This window comes from Chelonoidis abingdonii, chromosome 20 (genome assembly GCF_003597395.2).
Source record: "Chelonoidis abingdonii isolate Lonesome George chromosome 20, CheloAbing_2.0, whole genome shotgun sequence".
Taxonomy (NCBI): Eukaryota; Metazoa; Chordata; order Testudines; family Testudinidae; genus Chelonoidis; species Chelonoidis abingdonii.
This window is the reverse complement of record NC_133788.1, coordinates 11731795-11749497: the sequence shown is the minus strand read 5'-3', so window position 1 is coordinate 11749497 and position 17703 is coordinate 11731795. Positions and strand designations below refer to the sequence as shown.

The following is a 17703-nucleotide window of genomic DNA, read 5'->3' as shown; positions in this document are numbered from 1 at the left end:
AATCTATTCTCGACTCTCTTTGTTTTATGTGTTGTGTTTTGTGTATTGGTTGTGTGACCTTGGGTACCTTACTAACCTGCTCTCTGCTTCTGTGTTCCCATCAGTAAAAAGAGAGTGTGCATGCTTGAGATATTTGGTTGAAATGCAAAATACATGGAAAATATTGTGTATCTTTGCCAATTTACAGCTCAGTAGAAGAGAAAAAAGGGACAAAGATGCTCTATAAATTATTGGGAGGTTGAGACAAATGGAACTTTTCAATTTAAACTAGGACTTTATTTAGAATTTTTAAAGACAAGGTTGGAGGTTAGCCACACTAAGAACAGTTTTAGTTTGTAAGATACCAAGAACTCTGGGTCTCTTCTTGGCTTATATCACCCTCAGATATTAACTTGGCTGTGTATGTTTCAGATCAAAGCTATTAATTCCTGTTTTTTAGTTTATGGAACAAAACTTTATGGACTACTGTCCTACACTCATAAAATCTGAGGACAGCATAGTGCGGATCCATGTCCCACTGCTGAGCCCCCTGCTTGAAACATTTAGTTGGGCTAGAATCCACAAAACCATCTGGCTATGGAAGTAACATATATTTTCCATATAGTTTTATATATAGTACTCAGTCCACTTTATTTAAAATATATGTTATGTGGACTTATACAAATGTGAACTAAACTCACATCACAAGAACTCATGTAAAATAAATATTTAAATTACCCTACATCAATGAGACTTAACTGATTTTTAAATATACAGCCTAGAGAAGTATAAAAATGCAACTTACTCACTGCATAGGTTGTTGACACATGTGTCACCGAGGATGCCCTCATCTCATTGACAGGCAGAGCAGGATTAAAAACAAAATTTGTCCTCTCTGGTCAGCGCTGTCAATCTCTGCTCTTTGGTGCGTATTTTTGTTGCGTATTCTGCAACACAAGTTCCATTGATGTCAGCAGCAGTTCTGTGCTCAAAGAGTATGGCACATGCAGCAGAGATCCTGGCTTGGGAGGGAGAATTTTGTCTAAGTCTGTAAAGGGACAAGATAAATGTAATAATTTGTGTTATTGCAACACAATAGTAAGATGTTGTAGTTTATAATACTTTGACATTTATGCTGCAACAAATGAAGGAAGCACTTCAGGATCTTGGGGAGACTGGATCTGAGAATGCGTGGCTCGCATGTGATAAGAGGCAGACAACAGGTCCTTGCAATGGTGGGGCTGAATGTCAGCTCAGATTGGAGGAAAAGTTGGAGACTTATTCATATAAATAATACATTAAGAAAAAGTTTGCTTCTGTACTGTAAAATCTTAATCTCCTTTCTTGGTTATGGTCTGGATTTTCTATTGTTGTCAGGTATGCTATCACATACAGAGACAACTCATAATAAAGAGCGATTTCCTCCTCCTTTCCCAAGATCAGATTTATTTTATACTGGGATTTATTAATTTATTCCAGAAAATAGATTTGCAGCCCCAAATTGTGTATTTAAATGTATACTTTTGTTAATATTACTCTTGTTCATTCTAGCTGCAGTTGTCCTGATAAAATGTCCATCAGGGGACTGAAGAAGAAGCAACCTAAGACTTTTAAAGTGAAAGTTATAACAATGGATGCTGAAATGGAGTTCAGCTGTGAGGTAAGTTTCCTGGAGGTGGGGGAAAGAAAGAGAGAACTTACATCCTCCATGTTACCAAGGTCTGACTTGGGGAATTCTGAGTACAACCACAAACAGGCTTTGGAAAAATAATTGTTAATCAGGGGACTGGATGGCTCAGGGGATTGTAATGGAATTTTGAACCTGACTCTCCACCATCCTGTACCTTGTGTAGTCACTTACACCTGTGGAAAGTGGGATTCTGATCTACTAGCATTTCATATGTATTTTGAACAGATGTTAATGAGTACATGAGGTGCAGGACAGTTGAGAATCAGACCCATAGTCTCTCACCTGTAGGGTGCTGGTTTGAACACAGCTCAGTTCAGTATTGCCTGCAAGGCATTGCTATGTATTGGTTGTTCAGTGGCCTGTGTGAAGTAAGTTGGGTGGTCTCAGTCCAGTTCCCAGTGGATAAGTGTCCACATTACAAAACTGCTTAGCACTTGTTGCCACCTTGGGGATCTCAGCAGAGAGGCCAAGATTGAATAGACCGAACTACCCACAACCTTATAGTACCTCATGGTGGAGGTATGCCGATGGGGGCAGTATAGGGAAGCTTGTGCTTTTGTGCTGCCACTGACCCTGCCCTACATATAGAGGTAATGATTAGCAGCACTAACTTAATAAATGTTCATTTTAAAGTATTCACCAAAATACACTGACATGGTATATGTGAAAAGACAGTCGTATAGGTAAAGAATTAATCAACGCATGCACTCTCTAATAGGTATCCATTAGAGTCCTCAGTTAATAGATTATTTAAGAAATAAAGGATCAGACCTAAGGTGAGGGATCATTTATTGTCTCAGAAAACATGTTCTGTTATGCACCCTTAACTTCATATGCTCAATAAAAACCTAAAACTACCACCATAAAATTAACTTCTGATGGTAGCACCACAGCACAGCCAAAGTGGCATTATGCCAGCTGGCGAGATTTCAGTCTGATTTTCATCCTAGTCAGACTGGTGTGCAATACGAGGAGCTCTTGTAAATATCAGGTGTGTGGGCACATATATAATCTTTGTACAAATGACAATCCTGCAAGGTGCTGATTGTGGCCCATTCCCACTGACTTGAATGGGAGTTGCAGGTACTGAGCACCTTGCCAGAGCATGTCCACGATCTGTAATTTATTTTACAAGTTGCAGAATGATATCCCCCTGCATATTTGAGTTGGGAACTCAGACCTTATCCTCAAAGGTGCCTGCTGTTTCCTGGATTTAAACACCATTATCATGCTCAAGTATATTTGTTTAGTCAGAATGACTTTTAGAAAGTCAAAGCTCTTGTCTTTTCTGGGGAAATCTTTTTGGAGGTGGGGAACAAATCTGGACACACAAGCTAGTTCTTTCCTTCCACTGGTTATGACTCCTCAGTAAACAAAATGAAGAAATACAGGCTGCAAAAGAAGAGAGTGAATGAACACCACATGCAGGAGAATAATGCAGCAGATGACCAGTCACTCGTTGAATTGGGGTTTACTGTGGAGGAAATACAGAAATGGCCAGCTAGTCAAAACATACTAAATCAACAGTAGCAAAAAAAGGGTAGGAAATGATATTTTATTTAAAAATCAAAGGTGAAAATTTAGAACTGGTATGGGCTGAATGAACTTGCCGTTGTGGGAGTTGGCAATCTTGTTTGAGTTTGTCAGTTCTGGGTGTGAATTGTTACATGATTCCTGGTTTTTAGAAGTCATCCAAAGATCAAATAACCTAGTTACAGGTAATATGTTGTTGTTACACATTGATCTCAAATAATTTTGTCAGATTACTAGAAATAAAGGATTTTGGAATATTGCTTACAGCTCAGGAACTTTGTTAAATTTAATGTAATATATTCTCTCCCCTGTCCTCTGCAAAATATTTTATTTTTTTGTTGGGATGATTTCCTTCTCCCCATCCAAATATTACCCATAAATTCACTTTTTTACCATGAAGTTCTCAGGGTCTGACCCACGTTATTAGACAGCAACTTTTGTAACACCCTGCCATATAGGAGAAACAGATGTGTAGCCTTTTCAGAGGAAAACTGTGAAAGAACTTCAGGTCCTTTAATCAAAAACTTCTTCCTACATGGAGCTGGCCTAGCAAATGAATTCATTCTATATCTATGCCAGACCTATCATTAGACTATGTCATTACATTTTTTTCCTGGATACAACAAATCTTGCCTCTATTGTGAGATTAGTCCTATCCCAATGAAAGCAATGGCCAACTCCATTGACTTGAATGGGAGTAAGGTAAGAGCCTATATAGTTAAGAGGTCAAGTTGATCTGTGGTGTAACTCACTGAAGTAATGGAGTTACATCAAGGATGGATTTACCCTATGATTTTTATGCATTACTGTTCTTCTAGGCTTGGGCCTCCCTTCAACCCACCTGCCCCCATCTTTCCAATTTGCATGAATTATTTAATAATACTTTACAAATTATTAATAAAAGTTGTATATGCAAGTGAAATACAGGATAGAGAAGTTAAGTGACGTACTCAGAAGCCGCACTGTGAATCTGTGGCAGAGCTTAGAAGAGACATCAAGAAGTCTTGCCTCTTGGGCCTTTCCTCTGATCACTAGACAACAGTGACACATTTATTTGAAAAGCGAAAGGTGAGATAAATGCAGTTCTCAGGAAGAAGGCAAACCATGACCTGGTTAATCCTCCGTGCTTTAGAAAACCAGCCCTAGAACATATCATTAGTATAATAACATTTGAAAAATCCATTGTCATTTTTTTCCCCCTTCTCATTCTAGATGAAGTGGAAGGGAAAGGACTTGTTCGACTTGGTGTGCCGAGCATTAGGACTAAGGGAAACTTGGTTCTTTGGCTTGCAATACACAATAAAAGGAATGTACACCTGGTTAAAGATGGATAAAAAGGTATTGAAAACAATTAGCCTGTAAAAACAGCAACCTGTCAACCTCCTTTCAGCTAGGTTACTCCTACAGGAGCTACTAGTTCAACTCGAGACATAAAGGCTCATATGTTTAGCGATGACTGTGTGACTTCTAGATTTTTAAGACCAGAAGGGACCATTGTGATCGTCTAGTCTGATCTGCTGCATAAAATAAACCATAGAATTTCACCAACTGATTCCTGCATCAAGCCCATAATGCATAGTGTTAATTGATAAATTTAGAATCAGCAATGTCCTTCTTGCTCAAATCTGAAAGGGCTCAAATGCTGGCTGCTTTCTAACTGATATCTGGAATTGTGTTCTGAAGCATATCTGCACCATTTTCACTACTGCTTCTACTAATGTTTATCTTTAAATAGGTTTTGGATCAAGAAATCCCCAAAGAAGACCCTGTTAGCTTTCGTTTTTTGGCTAAATTTTATCCAGAGAAAGTGGAAGAGGAGCTATTACAGGAAATTACCCAGCACCTATTCTTCTTGCAGGTCAGGAGGCAGTTTTTAACTGTTAACTTTGTTCATCCCATCCCTTTTCATGATTTGTCTTCTCTTTGTTCTTGTCTGTAGTTTAGTCCTCAATGGGAGGCTGCCCATAGCAGGCAAGCTGCAGTATCTCTGTGCGATATCCTAGTTGGAATCAATAACAATCATCTCCTTTCCTGGTCAGTGGGCTCAGTCACCTTATTAGATGACCTACCCATTGTTTGGGCTACGCCAGCTCTGGGTCTCCTGGTGGCTTGTGTTGCTGTGTCCCTATTACAGGTGGATTTACAGCTGCTGAGACTTATAGTCCAGAATGTGAATCAAGCAGTCAGTGTTCTGGGTGTTAATCCCATGTGAACATAACCTCTGAGTATTTCAGGGTTCATTCATCATTGTTAATTACCTATTTTTATCTCAGCAACGGTGAGAGAGAGTGTATGTGTCTGTGTGTAAAACCTTCAAGCAGACCCAGGGAGATTTGGAGAAGCTTTTTACTTGATGGCTGGGGTGAGAAGGAGGAAACACAGCAAAACCAGGAAATATGAACAGCTCCATAATTTTTTTTTAAGACGCTACAGTTCTTTGATCTGTAAATCTTCTTCTGGGCCCTGGGGTTGTCAATTGTTTGAAGGCAAGATCAGACTAGCTTAGCAAATCAGTGTCTGTAGTTCTTGTTGCTGCCGCCTGTTATTTCTGTCTCTTTTGCTCTGCTTCTTGGATTTCTACCCTTGGGCTGAGAATGGATCTTCATTCTTCTGATTGTATCCACCAGTTTTCATACCTAGAAAGTCTGCCCCGAATATGTTTTTAAAACCTGTTTGGACAGCAGCATAAGAGTCCAGGAATCCCTTATGGATTCAATGTTCAATCACACCGAGGGGTCATGTTGAATGCACAGAATTGAACATGGAAATCTGGGCTGTCTGGCAAACTCTTAAATTTTATTGGGATAAAAATGTAATTTATATAAACAAATCAATTGGACTCATCATACTTTTGGCCTAAATCTCTTGCAAACTTATTACAGATAAGCCAAGGTTAGGACTGGTCTAACTCTTCAAATCAAGCAAACAGTATACCCTGTTCACTGTACAACAGCACCAATATACTATGTTTGTTTCTCTGGATAGCATTTCAGGGATACTCAGAAGTTCTCTGGCACCTTGAATGCTCCTAACTTCTGCCAGCCAATTGGAGTTGTTCCCCATCCCTGGGAATTTAATGGAATCCCACTGCTCAGAGAAGTATAATTGACCCCACTCATAGTGAAACCCTGCAGTGGGGTTGATTGCATTAGCAAGTAAAATGGTGGTTTTGCCAGGAGAGAATAGAATAATTTCCAGCACTTCAGTAATGTTAAGAGGGGATCTGTTACTAAAGAATTGGAGTTGCTCTTTGTTTTCAGAAGCATAATGCAGTAGTTGTGAGAGCAGAATTCTTGAGTCAGGACTCAGGGGTTCTTTTCTCCTCCTGACACCCTGAATGATCTCAGGCAGGTTGCTTAACAGCTCTGTGCCTCCGTTTCCTCTCTTTAAAATTGAGATTATCTCCTTTTCACCGGTGCTGTGAGGCTTAATTAGTAATAGTTAAACACTGTGAGATCTCTGGATGGAAGGTGCTAAAAACCTAAAATAAATGCTACTGGTACAGAAGAGCTAGTAGCTCTGCAGGGCTGCCTTACTGATTGAATTGCCAGGGTTGGTCATTTCCATTATGCTTGTCCTGGAGACTTCTAAGGTTCTGGTAATCCTTTGAATGCTGTGCACTATGGGCCAAATTCTTGTGTCTCATGCTGAGTTAACAGGCTTTTCTTGGTGACCTACATAGAGATGGGTGAGCTCGAATCCTTCGCCAACATGGAACAGAGAAACCATGTTGTCAGGCCACAGCTGCTAGAATAGCCCTCCTTATACACCATGCATGGAGGTTTTGGCCAATTATTCATAGAACCACTGGCAGTTGCTTGGCCTGCCCCAGCCCAACTTCTCTGCTATTGTGTACAGAGTCACTGTAGAGTGCTGTTGTGTCTACTACTCCATCTGCTTCTCGACAGATGTCTTCCTCTTTGTAGCAGGACCAGGGCAGTTCTGCTTGTTTTTGGAACTTGGATGTCTGTGCAAAGGAGGTTGGAGGCATGGAATATGATTGTCTATATTAAACATAGAAGCCCAGCAGGTATACTTGTTTCCTGGCAAGTATTAATTCATCATGTAGTTGGACAAATGCCATTGTTCCAAGGACCTGTTGTTTCATTGGATTCTTTTAACCACTTGACAACTGGTTTCTTGGGTCACTTAGGAAGGAGATGACAGGATGAGAACTCTACTCCTGGCCTTTCTTTTAATCCTCATGTTTTTGGTTTTTTCTTTCCCCTTGAGCCTGTCTTGACTGGCTTTGACTTTCAGATACGCAATTAGTGTAATTCTTCTCATTCCAAAGTAGAAAGAAATGGCAAAAAACAGATTTGAACTTGCAGAGTTTCCTGGCAATAAGAATTTAAGATTGCACCTGGATACTAATAGGAAAAACATGTACAGACATCTGCTTGCCTACAGATTTCAGCTTTATAGACTACTGAAATGTCTAAATATTAATGTGGCATAATAGCATTTTGCCATATGTATGAATAAAACTACATGACTAAAACTCTCCATAACTTTCTCTGTCCATTAGAGAACAACTATCTGCTGCCTAAAGACATACAACAATTCGTGTTTGTAATATTTAATTTCAAAATCCCAAAGACATGTATGTAGAGTTTGTCCAAGGACATTTTCAACTGTGAAAGATACAATTTGTAACATGGAATATGAAAGCTGCAATTTTCCAGTTTGGAAGAAAAACTTTTTCATTCTTTCCATTTGAGCAGCTTAGAAATGAGTTTCCCTGCATTATGACACAAATTCACAGATTGTGCTCACCAAAGGAATAAAGTTTTTATCATAAAAATTCTTCCTTGATGTTTCATTTCAATTCACAGAATCTGCTATCCCAATATATATTTGTAAAGATAACTGAGTTACCTCCAGTCATTCCTTCCTTCTATTTTGGAAGTGTTTAAGGCTATACATTCCTCAAGACTTGTTTCTGTTTCTAGGTTAAACTCATTTGCATTTGAGAGGGTGAATTTGTGAATGTTATGCTGCATTTCTCCTTTACATTATTGGGCTAAAATCAGATTTAAAACAAACAAAACCCCTCACATTAGTACCTGTGTTACTAATATCAGTTTAGATTATTAAAATGGTAAGAATGTTAAAATCTCTAACTTCTTTTTTTTTTTTTTTTTTTTTTTTTTTAACACCATTTATGCGTTTTGTTTTTTTTTTTCCTCCTGAACTTTCTGCACTTTGCTGTGCTGGTCAACTAAAACACTTGTTAGTTTCACTATTTTAATAGTCAGTTTTACATTGTGGTTCTCCTTCACTAGTCCAATGTTGCAATGTTTGAGCTTCAAGTGCTGCAGAACTCTACTAACTGAGCATTTTTTTTTTTTTTTTTTTTTTTTTTTTTACATATGAGAACATTTCTATTAACTTTACATTTTGTAAGGCTGTTTTAAAACAAAATTTAAACTTTTGGCCTAAGCTACCTGCTAGATCCCTTTTTAGATCTAGTGGGCCAGATTCCCAGCTGGAGCAAATCAAGGTAGCTCTTCTGAAGACAATTAAGTTGTTATGCTGATGTACAGTAGCTGAGGAGCTGGCTCACTTTTTTTATTGGTAAAAGCATGATGTGTAATAGCTTCTGTCCTGGATACATATGCTTGAGTGCCAAATAGATGGGTGAGAGAGAGAGTGGTGATTCATTCTGCATATACGAATGTGGCATAATGAGTAAACCTGACGATTCCAGATTCACAGTAATGAAAGCTTCTCCCTTACATTTTTCTCACCCTTATGGGAAAAAAACCCCCTGCTCTCGCCATTTTAAAATTTAAAAATATGTGATGTCAAGCAAACAGTATTATATTTTCATTGGGTTTTCTTCCTGCTGTTAAAATGTTTCTTCAGTTTTAACACTTACTTCTGAGAAATAATTTTCATTTACATTCAGGGAGCTTTACATCACTCTGCCAGTATAGAGGGGTGTGGAAATGGAGGTCTGTTTGTGCTGTGCTGGAGTGGTAAAAAGCAGGCCTTGTATACATAAGAATTTGGCCCTTGATCTCTAGTTGAACACTTGTTTTCCAGGAAAATGTTGTGCATCAGTAATTCTCAGATGATAAAAGGTGCTTTACAAGAGCAAAATATTATCTACTGTAAGGTAGACATACATTTTTATTTTCACACAGAAAAAAACTGGATAAAGGTTAAATTAAGGCTAAAGGCACTTATTAGTGGTTTGAATGCATATTACCTTTCAATAACATTTGAGTTAAGAGAAAATTCAAATTTCAGAAAACTAGGACAGAGTTAAGATGAAACTCACAAGGAACCCAAACCTTTGACAGATGGAAATTCGCAGTTAAAGTAGCCAAAGGATCTTAACTCTGTGCCAGTAATGAAGTGCTGAGAAAATAAGAAACATGCACTATGATATGGTACTTTAGCCATCCAAAACATTGATCTCAAACATTTTAGCATTGATCTCAAAAACTAGGATACTTTAATCTTAATCATACAGTGGGTTGAGCATCTTTCTGGCCTTGTCTATGGCCATATGCAACGTGTACATACATCTTCCAAATTCCTGAATAGACAAATAGCATATGGAAGGTAATCATTCCTCACTCTTCATTAAGGTCCTGATCTTCGGAGAGTGCTCCCTATCTATGATTTATGTCATCCAACTATTCACATGTCTTTAGACCCCAAGCTAGTATGTTTCTCTATAAAAGCCTCATATGCCTGGATCGTAAGATTAGAGCAGTTAGATGAAAAGTGTGCAAGTTAGCATGGTGAGAAATCATTTCACTTAGTATTGGATGTGTGTGCATAAAACAAATGATAAAATCCATGTTCTGTAGTACACTTTTTCAACCGTCTGCAAGACAGAGTAGATCGCTGACTGGTGGTATCTCTGTGGGGATAGCCAAACTATCTTAACTGTGATTTCCATACTTTCAAAGGTTTGGGTTTCCTGTAAATTTAACCTTAACTTTGAATAGCTTGTGTTTCTAAAGTGTATTGTTTGTTGCTGCTGTTATCTCATAACAGTTAATTTCTGGTGCCAGGTTGTAGTGAGGACTTGTTTGATTCACTTCAGGCTTAGTTTAAGTCCTGATTTTTGGATTATCTTTCATAACTTGGTACTGTTTTTCCATCTTTAGGTTAAGAAACAGATATTGGATGAAGAAATCTATTGCTCTCCAGAGGCTACAGTTTTATTGGCTTCTTATGCTGTGCAGGCTAAGGTTAGTGCACAAAAGTGCCTTTTCTTTTTATTCAGTTTTTATCAAACATGATCATACAGTTTTAACTAATACGTACAATACTGTTAATCTCTGCTGTGAAGAAAGTAGGTCAGCTGGGGACATGGAGGTATTGCAGAAAGAGGAGTGTTATATATAATTATTTGCAATTAGGGAGAGAGGCTTGATTGCTATTTTACGTTATGCTTTTAACAAGTTAGAGGACTAAAATTAGATCCTGTTCTCTGGATTGTCCTATTGTGCTAAGAGGCAGAGTGCAAGCATGTGAATATCTTGATCCTGAACATCTGTATATAACACTTTGGTATAAGCTTATATTAAAAAGTAAAATTATTCCTGGCTCTTTAAAAGATGTCCATGGATCCTGCAGGTGGCTGGTGCCCTCAGTTCCTACTGAAATCAATGGGAACTGAGGACATTCAGCATCTTTAAGTATCAGAAGTCACCATATGCTCACAGGGGTCAAAATTGCCCCATGGCAGAAGGTCAGCACCAAGCCCTCTGCACTGCTGACTGCAGTAACCATGCGTGGGTATGTGTACAGGAGGAATAGCTGAGCCAGCAAAACCACCACATCCCCAGAATGCAGCAGAAGTGGGCTCTTTGTTGGCTGTGAATCAGCTGAGGCGAAGGAGGATGTGGGAGGGTGGGACAGGGAAGGAGTCACTGGATCTGTAGTTACATGGATTTACAGACTGGAACTTCTGCAAGGGGCTGTGGAGGGACTGTGCCTAGTATTTCAGTCCATAGGCTAGAACGGTGGCTTGTTGAAGCCATATGCGTTGGCCACAGACTTAATGACAAATTCCATACTCCAAACTCATCTAGTGGATCCCTGCACAAAGCCCATTTACTTGGGCTGTACTTCCCCCTTCAGGCAGTCATTCTAGACAAAAGTTGTCCAGCTACCAAATTCTCCAGCATCCTGCAGGTATTTAACCAAGTCTGTTGTCTTCTCCTGTGACAGTATGGTGACTATGACCCGAATTTTCATGAGCCAGGCTTTCTTGCCCAAGAAGAGCTGTTACCCAAAAGAGTAAGTATTTCCCAGGCCTGAACATGAATATTTTTAGCTGCATGAAGAAGCAAATCTTTTCCTGGGGCTGGCTCTAACCCCAGGAATTCACTGTGTGTGTGTGTGTGTGTGTTTGCTCTGAACTTGACAAGAAGTCCCAGCTGTGAACTTTGTTGACACTTATACACTGAGTTGTTTGGGAGTGGGAGGTGGTCAACACCACTGGCAGCACACGTCTTCATATGTTCAAAAGAAAACCAACTCCTTCCCTTCTCTGTAGGTCCTCAGGCAGTATCAGATGACAGCAGACATGTGGGAAGAAAAGATATCGGCTTGGTATGCAGAGCACAGGGGTATTGCCAGGTACCGTAACATTTCTTGGGAGATCATAGACATATCCATTACATCAGTACAACCCACTTGACTTCAGTTGGGTTTTACAGGTATCAGTCAGCAGTTGGCTATCTGACCCCCATTATGTTGGTATATCAAGATTGTATTCCTAATAGGAATATTTATTATCGAATGGAAAAATACAATATTTTAGTACTAAGATCCTGCCCATGCCAGATGCTGAGTAACTGAGATAGACTTAGTGCCTTCAACTTGCATTGAAGCCAATGGAGGGGTTGAGGCCCTGTTTCAGAGGCATGCCATACCAGGCGTCCAGAGTTGATCTAGCCCAAGTTGTTTTAATTAATTTGTTCTTTATTTAGCTGCCCTAGATGCACGTTAACATTCTCTCCTCGGTATTTATTATTTTGCCTGCCTTGAAAGGGAAATGATGTTGATGAGTGGCTGAAGACGTTCTCTGTTAATCAAAGGGCAGCTTTGGTGTGTCTTTTGGACTTCAGTGTAAAATATTGTTTGGAGCCTCTTACAGCAATACTTCTCATTGAACCACTTCCTGAGGGGAAAACTCCTATGTCATGGAAGACCATGTTAGAGTAGGTCTGTAGCCAGTGGCATCTGTTAACATCTTGAAGAGGCAAAACTGACAAGCAGAGATGAGATCGGAGTCAGTTACCAGTAATGGGTAAAGGTTATACTATATGTGACTCAAACAAGGTTGGTAAAGCTTTACTCTGTTCATCTGGAGTAGACTGCACTGGTTAAGCTGTCAGCAATAGATCATGCACTTAACAGTGTAGATCTTAAAAGCTGTACAGCAAAACTTAAGCGCAAGTAAACCAAATGTCAAAGGAGCAAAAGACCCAATCACCTGGTTAGGATTGCTCTCTTCAAAATAGTAATGGAAAATTAGAGAAGAGGAAAATTAGTTGGAATTTACTTGAATTTCTAAGTGTAATCACTGTTGTGCTTTCTAGGGATGAAGCAAAGATGAACTATTTGAAAATTGCTCAGGACTTGGAGATGTATGGTGTCAATTACTTTCCTATTGCTGTAAGTGTATCATATTAAGCTATATTTTTATTTACTATAGATTCACTGATTCTAAATCTTCAGCCCAGTTAGGGGCAGTGTTTTCTGATACTTGGAGGAGGGGACTTAGAACTAGGATTCATAGGTTCTATTTCCACCTCTGCCACTGACTGGCCATGTGGCCACAGACACAGTATTCTCTCAGCTTCCTAGTCTGCAAAATGAATACAAGAAGTTCCTGTGAATAGAACTATTAGGCTTAATTATTTAATGTCTGTAAAAGGTCTTTGATATCAGCATGTGATGACACCTCAGTGAGGTCACCTATGGTGACTGAGCCTGGGATCTCTGGATCTAAAACTATGGGCTTCTACTGGCTAAGCTAAAGGACCAGGCCTGTTAGCTACTGGTGGCAGCAGAGTAATAAACCTCTTTTATATGGTGGAGACACTAGCCTCTAAAATATACAAATAAATTGCTTAGAATAAACAAGTTGCTGGAGTGTGGTTGTACATGCCACTAGAAATGGTGTTGATCATAATTTATTGTATTCCTTTGCAGCAAAATAAGAGCGACACAGATCTCCTACTTGGAGTTGATGCTAAAGGTATTCACGTCTACAGCATAAATAACAGGTTTTCTCCAAATAAGTCTTTTGAATGGAGTGGTATCAGAAACATTTCCTATAGTGAGAAAGAGGTAGGATGGGTCTAACCTATTACTCTCTTTGCAGTCGTGTGTGCGCACACAGGGATTCTTGTAATAGATTGGAAGCAGTCTGTCTGTCTGAACAACTGAAAAAAAATGAGGATGGGGGATTTGTAACAAAACTCAGAAATATAGGCCTGAATTTTTTTTTCCCTCCCAGAGGTGCTGAGTACCTGTAGCACCCATTGGTTTCAAGGGGAGCTATGAGTGCTCAGCCCTACCTGAAAACTGAGCACCTCATTGCAATCTGATGTCTCTTTGACCTGTGAAAAAAGTGTGGTGGTTTGTGTTCATTTTCCAGAAGATAAGGCCTACAAAAGCCACCATGATTGGCTCCAGTTGCCCCTGTGGAGAAGCCTAGGATTGAATGATCCATGAAAACTGAACTCTATCTTCATTTACAGAGCTGGTTCCTCCAGGTCAGGATGGAGGCACTATGGCAAGAGAGGGCATGTAGGGAGGCCTTTGCATTTTCTACCTACACTCTATCTGTTCTGTGGATAAGCAGAAAACTTCCGTCTCCAGAGCTATAAATCCAGCACATTTTATAAGAGTTCAGTTGGATTTAAAGAGATTACAGATCATCCTCCATACAAAGAAGGGGGCGTGTGGAGGGGAAGGTGTGAGAGATACCTGAAATATTGTTAACTAGAAGACTGATCAGGAGAAAACATCAGCACTGGAATCCCCAGGAATTAACAATAAAAGCGGAGCATAGTCTGTCCCTTTCTTTTCAATGAGTCCTTTCAAATTGGGGTCCAAATTCTGCTCTGGTGTAAATCCAAAGTCAGAGGTGTGCACGTATTAAAACATTCATTATCTTCTACTATTCAAACACAGCCTCGCTTTGGGCAAGATGTTTGAATGACTGTTACCCACAGAGTCAAATGAGCTATAACAAGTTTTATTTATAATCTCAGTGAAACCGTATCTGAAATCAGATGACAGGCACTGAGATTATGCAACAAAATGCAAATGAGTGGATCGGAATAGAGTGCTAATTCATGAGTCACAGCAAAGGCCAGGATCTAAAAGAAGGGAGCTGCTTTTATGGTACTGTTGAGTTGAATTCAACATAGGAAGTGAAACACTCTGCAATATAGCCCTTTTTCACTTACTCCTCAGAAAACAATTTGGGAGATGGACTCTGAATAAGGAAGAGTTCCATGAGTGGGTCCTGATGTCCAGTTTTTATCCTTCAGGCCTTTTGTTGTGTATTTCCTGTTTGTTTGTTTTATAACCAGAGTGGTGTTGGATACTTCACAAGTGCGGGCTTGGAGTATTACATTTGTTAGAAGACAACTTCTAGAGATTAATAATAACTTCCTTATAATGATGACCATTGAATTTGATGGCCTTAATCCAGTTCATTATAATGATGATCACTGAATTTGATGGCCTCAATCCAGTTCATCACAAAGCCGCTGGCACTAACTGGCCCCATTGCTGGCAGCTTCAACTTCTAAAATCCCCTAGCAATCTGATTGCAGGACTGGAAACCAAGAACTCTTGTCATCTAATCCCAACCCTGGCTCTGATTCTCTGGGGTCTCGAGCAATCATTAACATCTTGTCTCAGTTTCCCCTCTGTGCTGGGGATAATACTTTCACGTAGGTGTGGATTCATTATTGTTTGCTGTAGAAATAGTATTCAGTAGTTTCAACTTTTTATTGATCCAGACTTTTCTGCTTCCTTTTTTTCCCCCAGCTCACTATTAAACCTCTTGATAAAAAAGCAGAAGTTTTCAAATTCTTTTCCTCGCAGCTCAAAGTGAACAAACTGGTAAGTGGGCTGCTGCTCTTTTAAAAAATCTGAATGTAGTAACAATCTCAGTTGCATTGATTGATATCAGAATGAGAAATCTTATTCTCTGAATACCGCCATGGTCATGTGTGTCATGAGTATTGGTACTTAAGAGGCCTGAAGCCATAATAAAAATTAGTGTTGCAGTGTTTTAGTAAAAATTAATGAGCGAAACCGGTGTACCATATTGTGCCCTACGTGAGAGAACCCACCCTGGGAGCAGGAAACTTTGTCTGTTTGAACACTTGCTTTTTCCTCTCAATTATTCTGTTTATGGGTGAGTTTGCCCCCTTTTTTAGATGGGCACGGGAGGAAACTCACCAACTGTGTACAAGACCAGAGAGCCACAGGGAAATGCTGCAGATCTAAGGCTAGGGCACTGTGAGAAGACATGATGCCCCCTTTGCTTCCTCAGGAGCGATGCGTCTGTGGGTTCTCATTTCCTCAAGGAACAACAAGGAAAGGGAGGCAACATATGATACTGCTGACTGGGTTGGCATTATCTTTCACTGAAATATCCCTACAGGACTGATGGGGGAAGACACTGGCTCAGTCCTCTCCCTAGCTAACCATATCCTTTCTCAACCTGCAGAGCCCTCATCTTATTATGCACCTGTGGAAGGTCTTCTGCAGATGACCAGCCATGCCACTACTGCTCTTCTCCCTCATATGTCCCCACCCAACTAGTTCCATTTACCTCTCTTACACCAGCAGAACTGGAGGAGAAATTGGTGCCAGAGAAGGTGACTGAATAAGGAAAGAGACTTTCAGCCTGCTCTGAACCTGTCCAAATCATGTATTTGCTGACTAAAGATGTTCCTTACCTTGACTTGCTAGGCTAAAAACCTGCAAATCTAATCATCACTTTTATTGGAGGGGGAGGAATTGCTAGCTCCTGATGACTCTGAAGTTCACCCCAAAGTAGGAGATATTTGCATTCCTTTGTGGTGCTCTTCACCCAGCTCACTGCAACTCACTTGTGTTGCAATTGCTTTGCTTTTTGCAGATTTTACAGTTGTGCATTGGAAACCATGACTTGTTCATGAGAAGGAGAAAAGTGGACTCCATTGAGATCCAGCAAATGAAAGCTCAGGCCAGGGAGGAAAAGGCTAGAAAAAAAGTAGGTTCCTTCTGCTCCTTGTTGCTGAAAGTATTTATTATTCCATTCACTACACCTACATTATTCTTCACCCTACTTGTTCATATCATGAGCAGAGGATGAATGTGTGTGTGTGCACTCTCAGTGGTGTCTGTGGAGCACGTAGAGGGATTGAGAATATGAGCAGCTGTGGGAGGTGTGAAATGTCAGAGGATACATGTGTGTTGTGTATGGGTGGTATCTGTGATAGAGGGATGCTCAGGTGCAGGTGTAGTACAAAGGGAGGAGTGACACAAGTGCTCCATATTGACAGCACTTGTAGATAACCAGGCTCACCAGCTGTCGGATTCAATACAAATGAGCTGCCCTGGCAATTTGCAAGATGCCCTAATAGTGGCAGATAGCCGTGCAGCAGCCGGACAGCTTTCAGTTCTCTAGAAATAATTACCCAGTTTGCTCTGCAGTCCCAGTCCGTGAGCATCACTCATTATCTTTCCAGATGGAGACTCAAAGGCTGGCCAGGGAGAAGCAGCTCAGAGAAGAAGCAGAGCATGCCAAAGAAGAGCTGGAAAGGCGTCTCTTCCAGATGGAAGATGAAGCCAGGCAAGCCAACGAGGCACTGGTGAGCATTGCAGAAGTCTGTGAATGTCATCTGGCCTTGGGTGACATCAAGATTTATTAGCTCCTTTTCCTGTGGCGTCAGCTAGGACACTGAGGGAATGTCGATACTGCAATAAAAAACCTATGGGACTGAGTCTCAGAGCCCAGGTCAATTGACTCCGGCTCACAGGGCTCAGGCTGCAGGCCTAAAAATTGCAGTGTAGCTGTTTGGGCTGGAACCCAGGCTCTGAGACCCTCTGGCCTCGTGGGGTCTCAGACCCTGGGTTCCAGCCCAAGTTCGAAAGTTGACACTGAAATTTTTAGCTCTGCAGCCTGAGTTGGATGACCTGGGCCAGCCATGACAATGCCACAGGTCTTATTGCAGTGTAGATGTGCCCTGAGGGTTATTGTTAAGGAAAGGAGGGAGATTTTCTGGGAGGCAGGGCATGCTTGTACTCTTGCAGGGAACCAGGCTGTCCCCCATCTCCATTTGCTGGGAACCACCCACTTCCCCCTGATTTTTCTGCGAACACCTTGTTCAGGCCAGGAACCAGAGGAAAGCAGGCTGCATCAGGAACTGAAACTGGAGAAGTCTGTATGAAGCCAGTAGCAGGTGGGACTGGTAGCTGAAAGGAGGCAGGCAGAGTTCACTAGGTTCTGCCCA

General features: G+C 40.5%; 1 protein-coding gene across 13 annotated transcripts in view; it reads left to right on the top strand.

The window, feature by feature from the left end:
* LOC116821320 (merlin-like) overlaps positions 1–17703 on the top strand; it is a 30948-nt gene that overhangs the window by 5159 nt on the left and 8086 nt on the right. For 7 of the 13 annotated variants that reach the window (XM_075073943.1, XM_075073942.1, XM_075073940.1 and 4 more), the window contains 11 exons: positions 1531–1639; positions 4415–4540; positions 4938–5060; positions 10330–10413; positions 11399–11467; positions 11727–11809; positions 12775–12850; positions 13391–13528; positions 15245–15319; positions 16347–16460; positions 16939–17061. In XM_075073943.1, the coding sequence (XP_074930044.1) occupies positions 1550–1639; positions 4415–4540; positions 4938–5060; positions 10330–10413; positions 11399–11467; positions 11727–11809; positions 12775–12850; positions 13391–13528; positions 15245–15319; positions 16347–16460; positions 16939–17061 (1101 nt within the window). In that variant the 5' untranslated portion in view covers positions 1531–1549. Of the gene's footprint in view, positions 1–1530; positions 1640–4151; positions 4271–4414; positions 4541–4937; positions 5061–10329; positions 10414–11398; positions 11468–11726; positions 11810–12774; positions 12851–13390; positions 13529–13838; positions 13957–15244; positions 15320–16346; positions 16461–16938; positions 17062–17703 lie in introns of those variants that run through there. The other 6 variants (XM_032774413.2, XR_004372878.2, XR_004372877.2 and 3 more) reach the window with 6 other exon arrangements.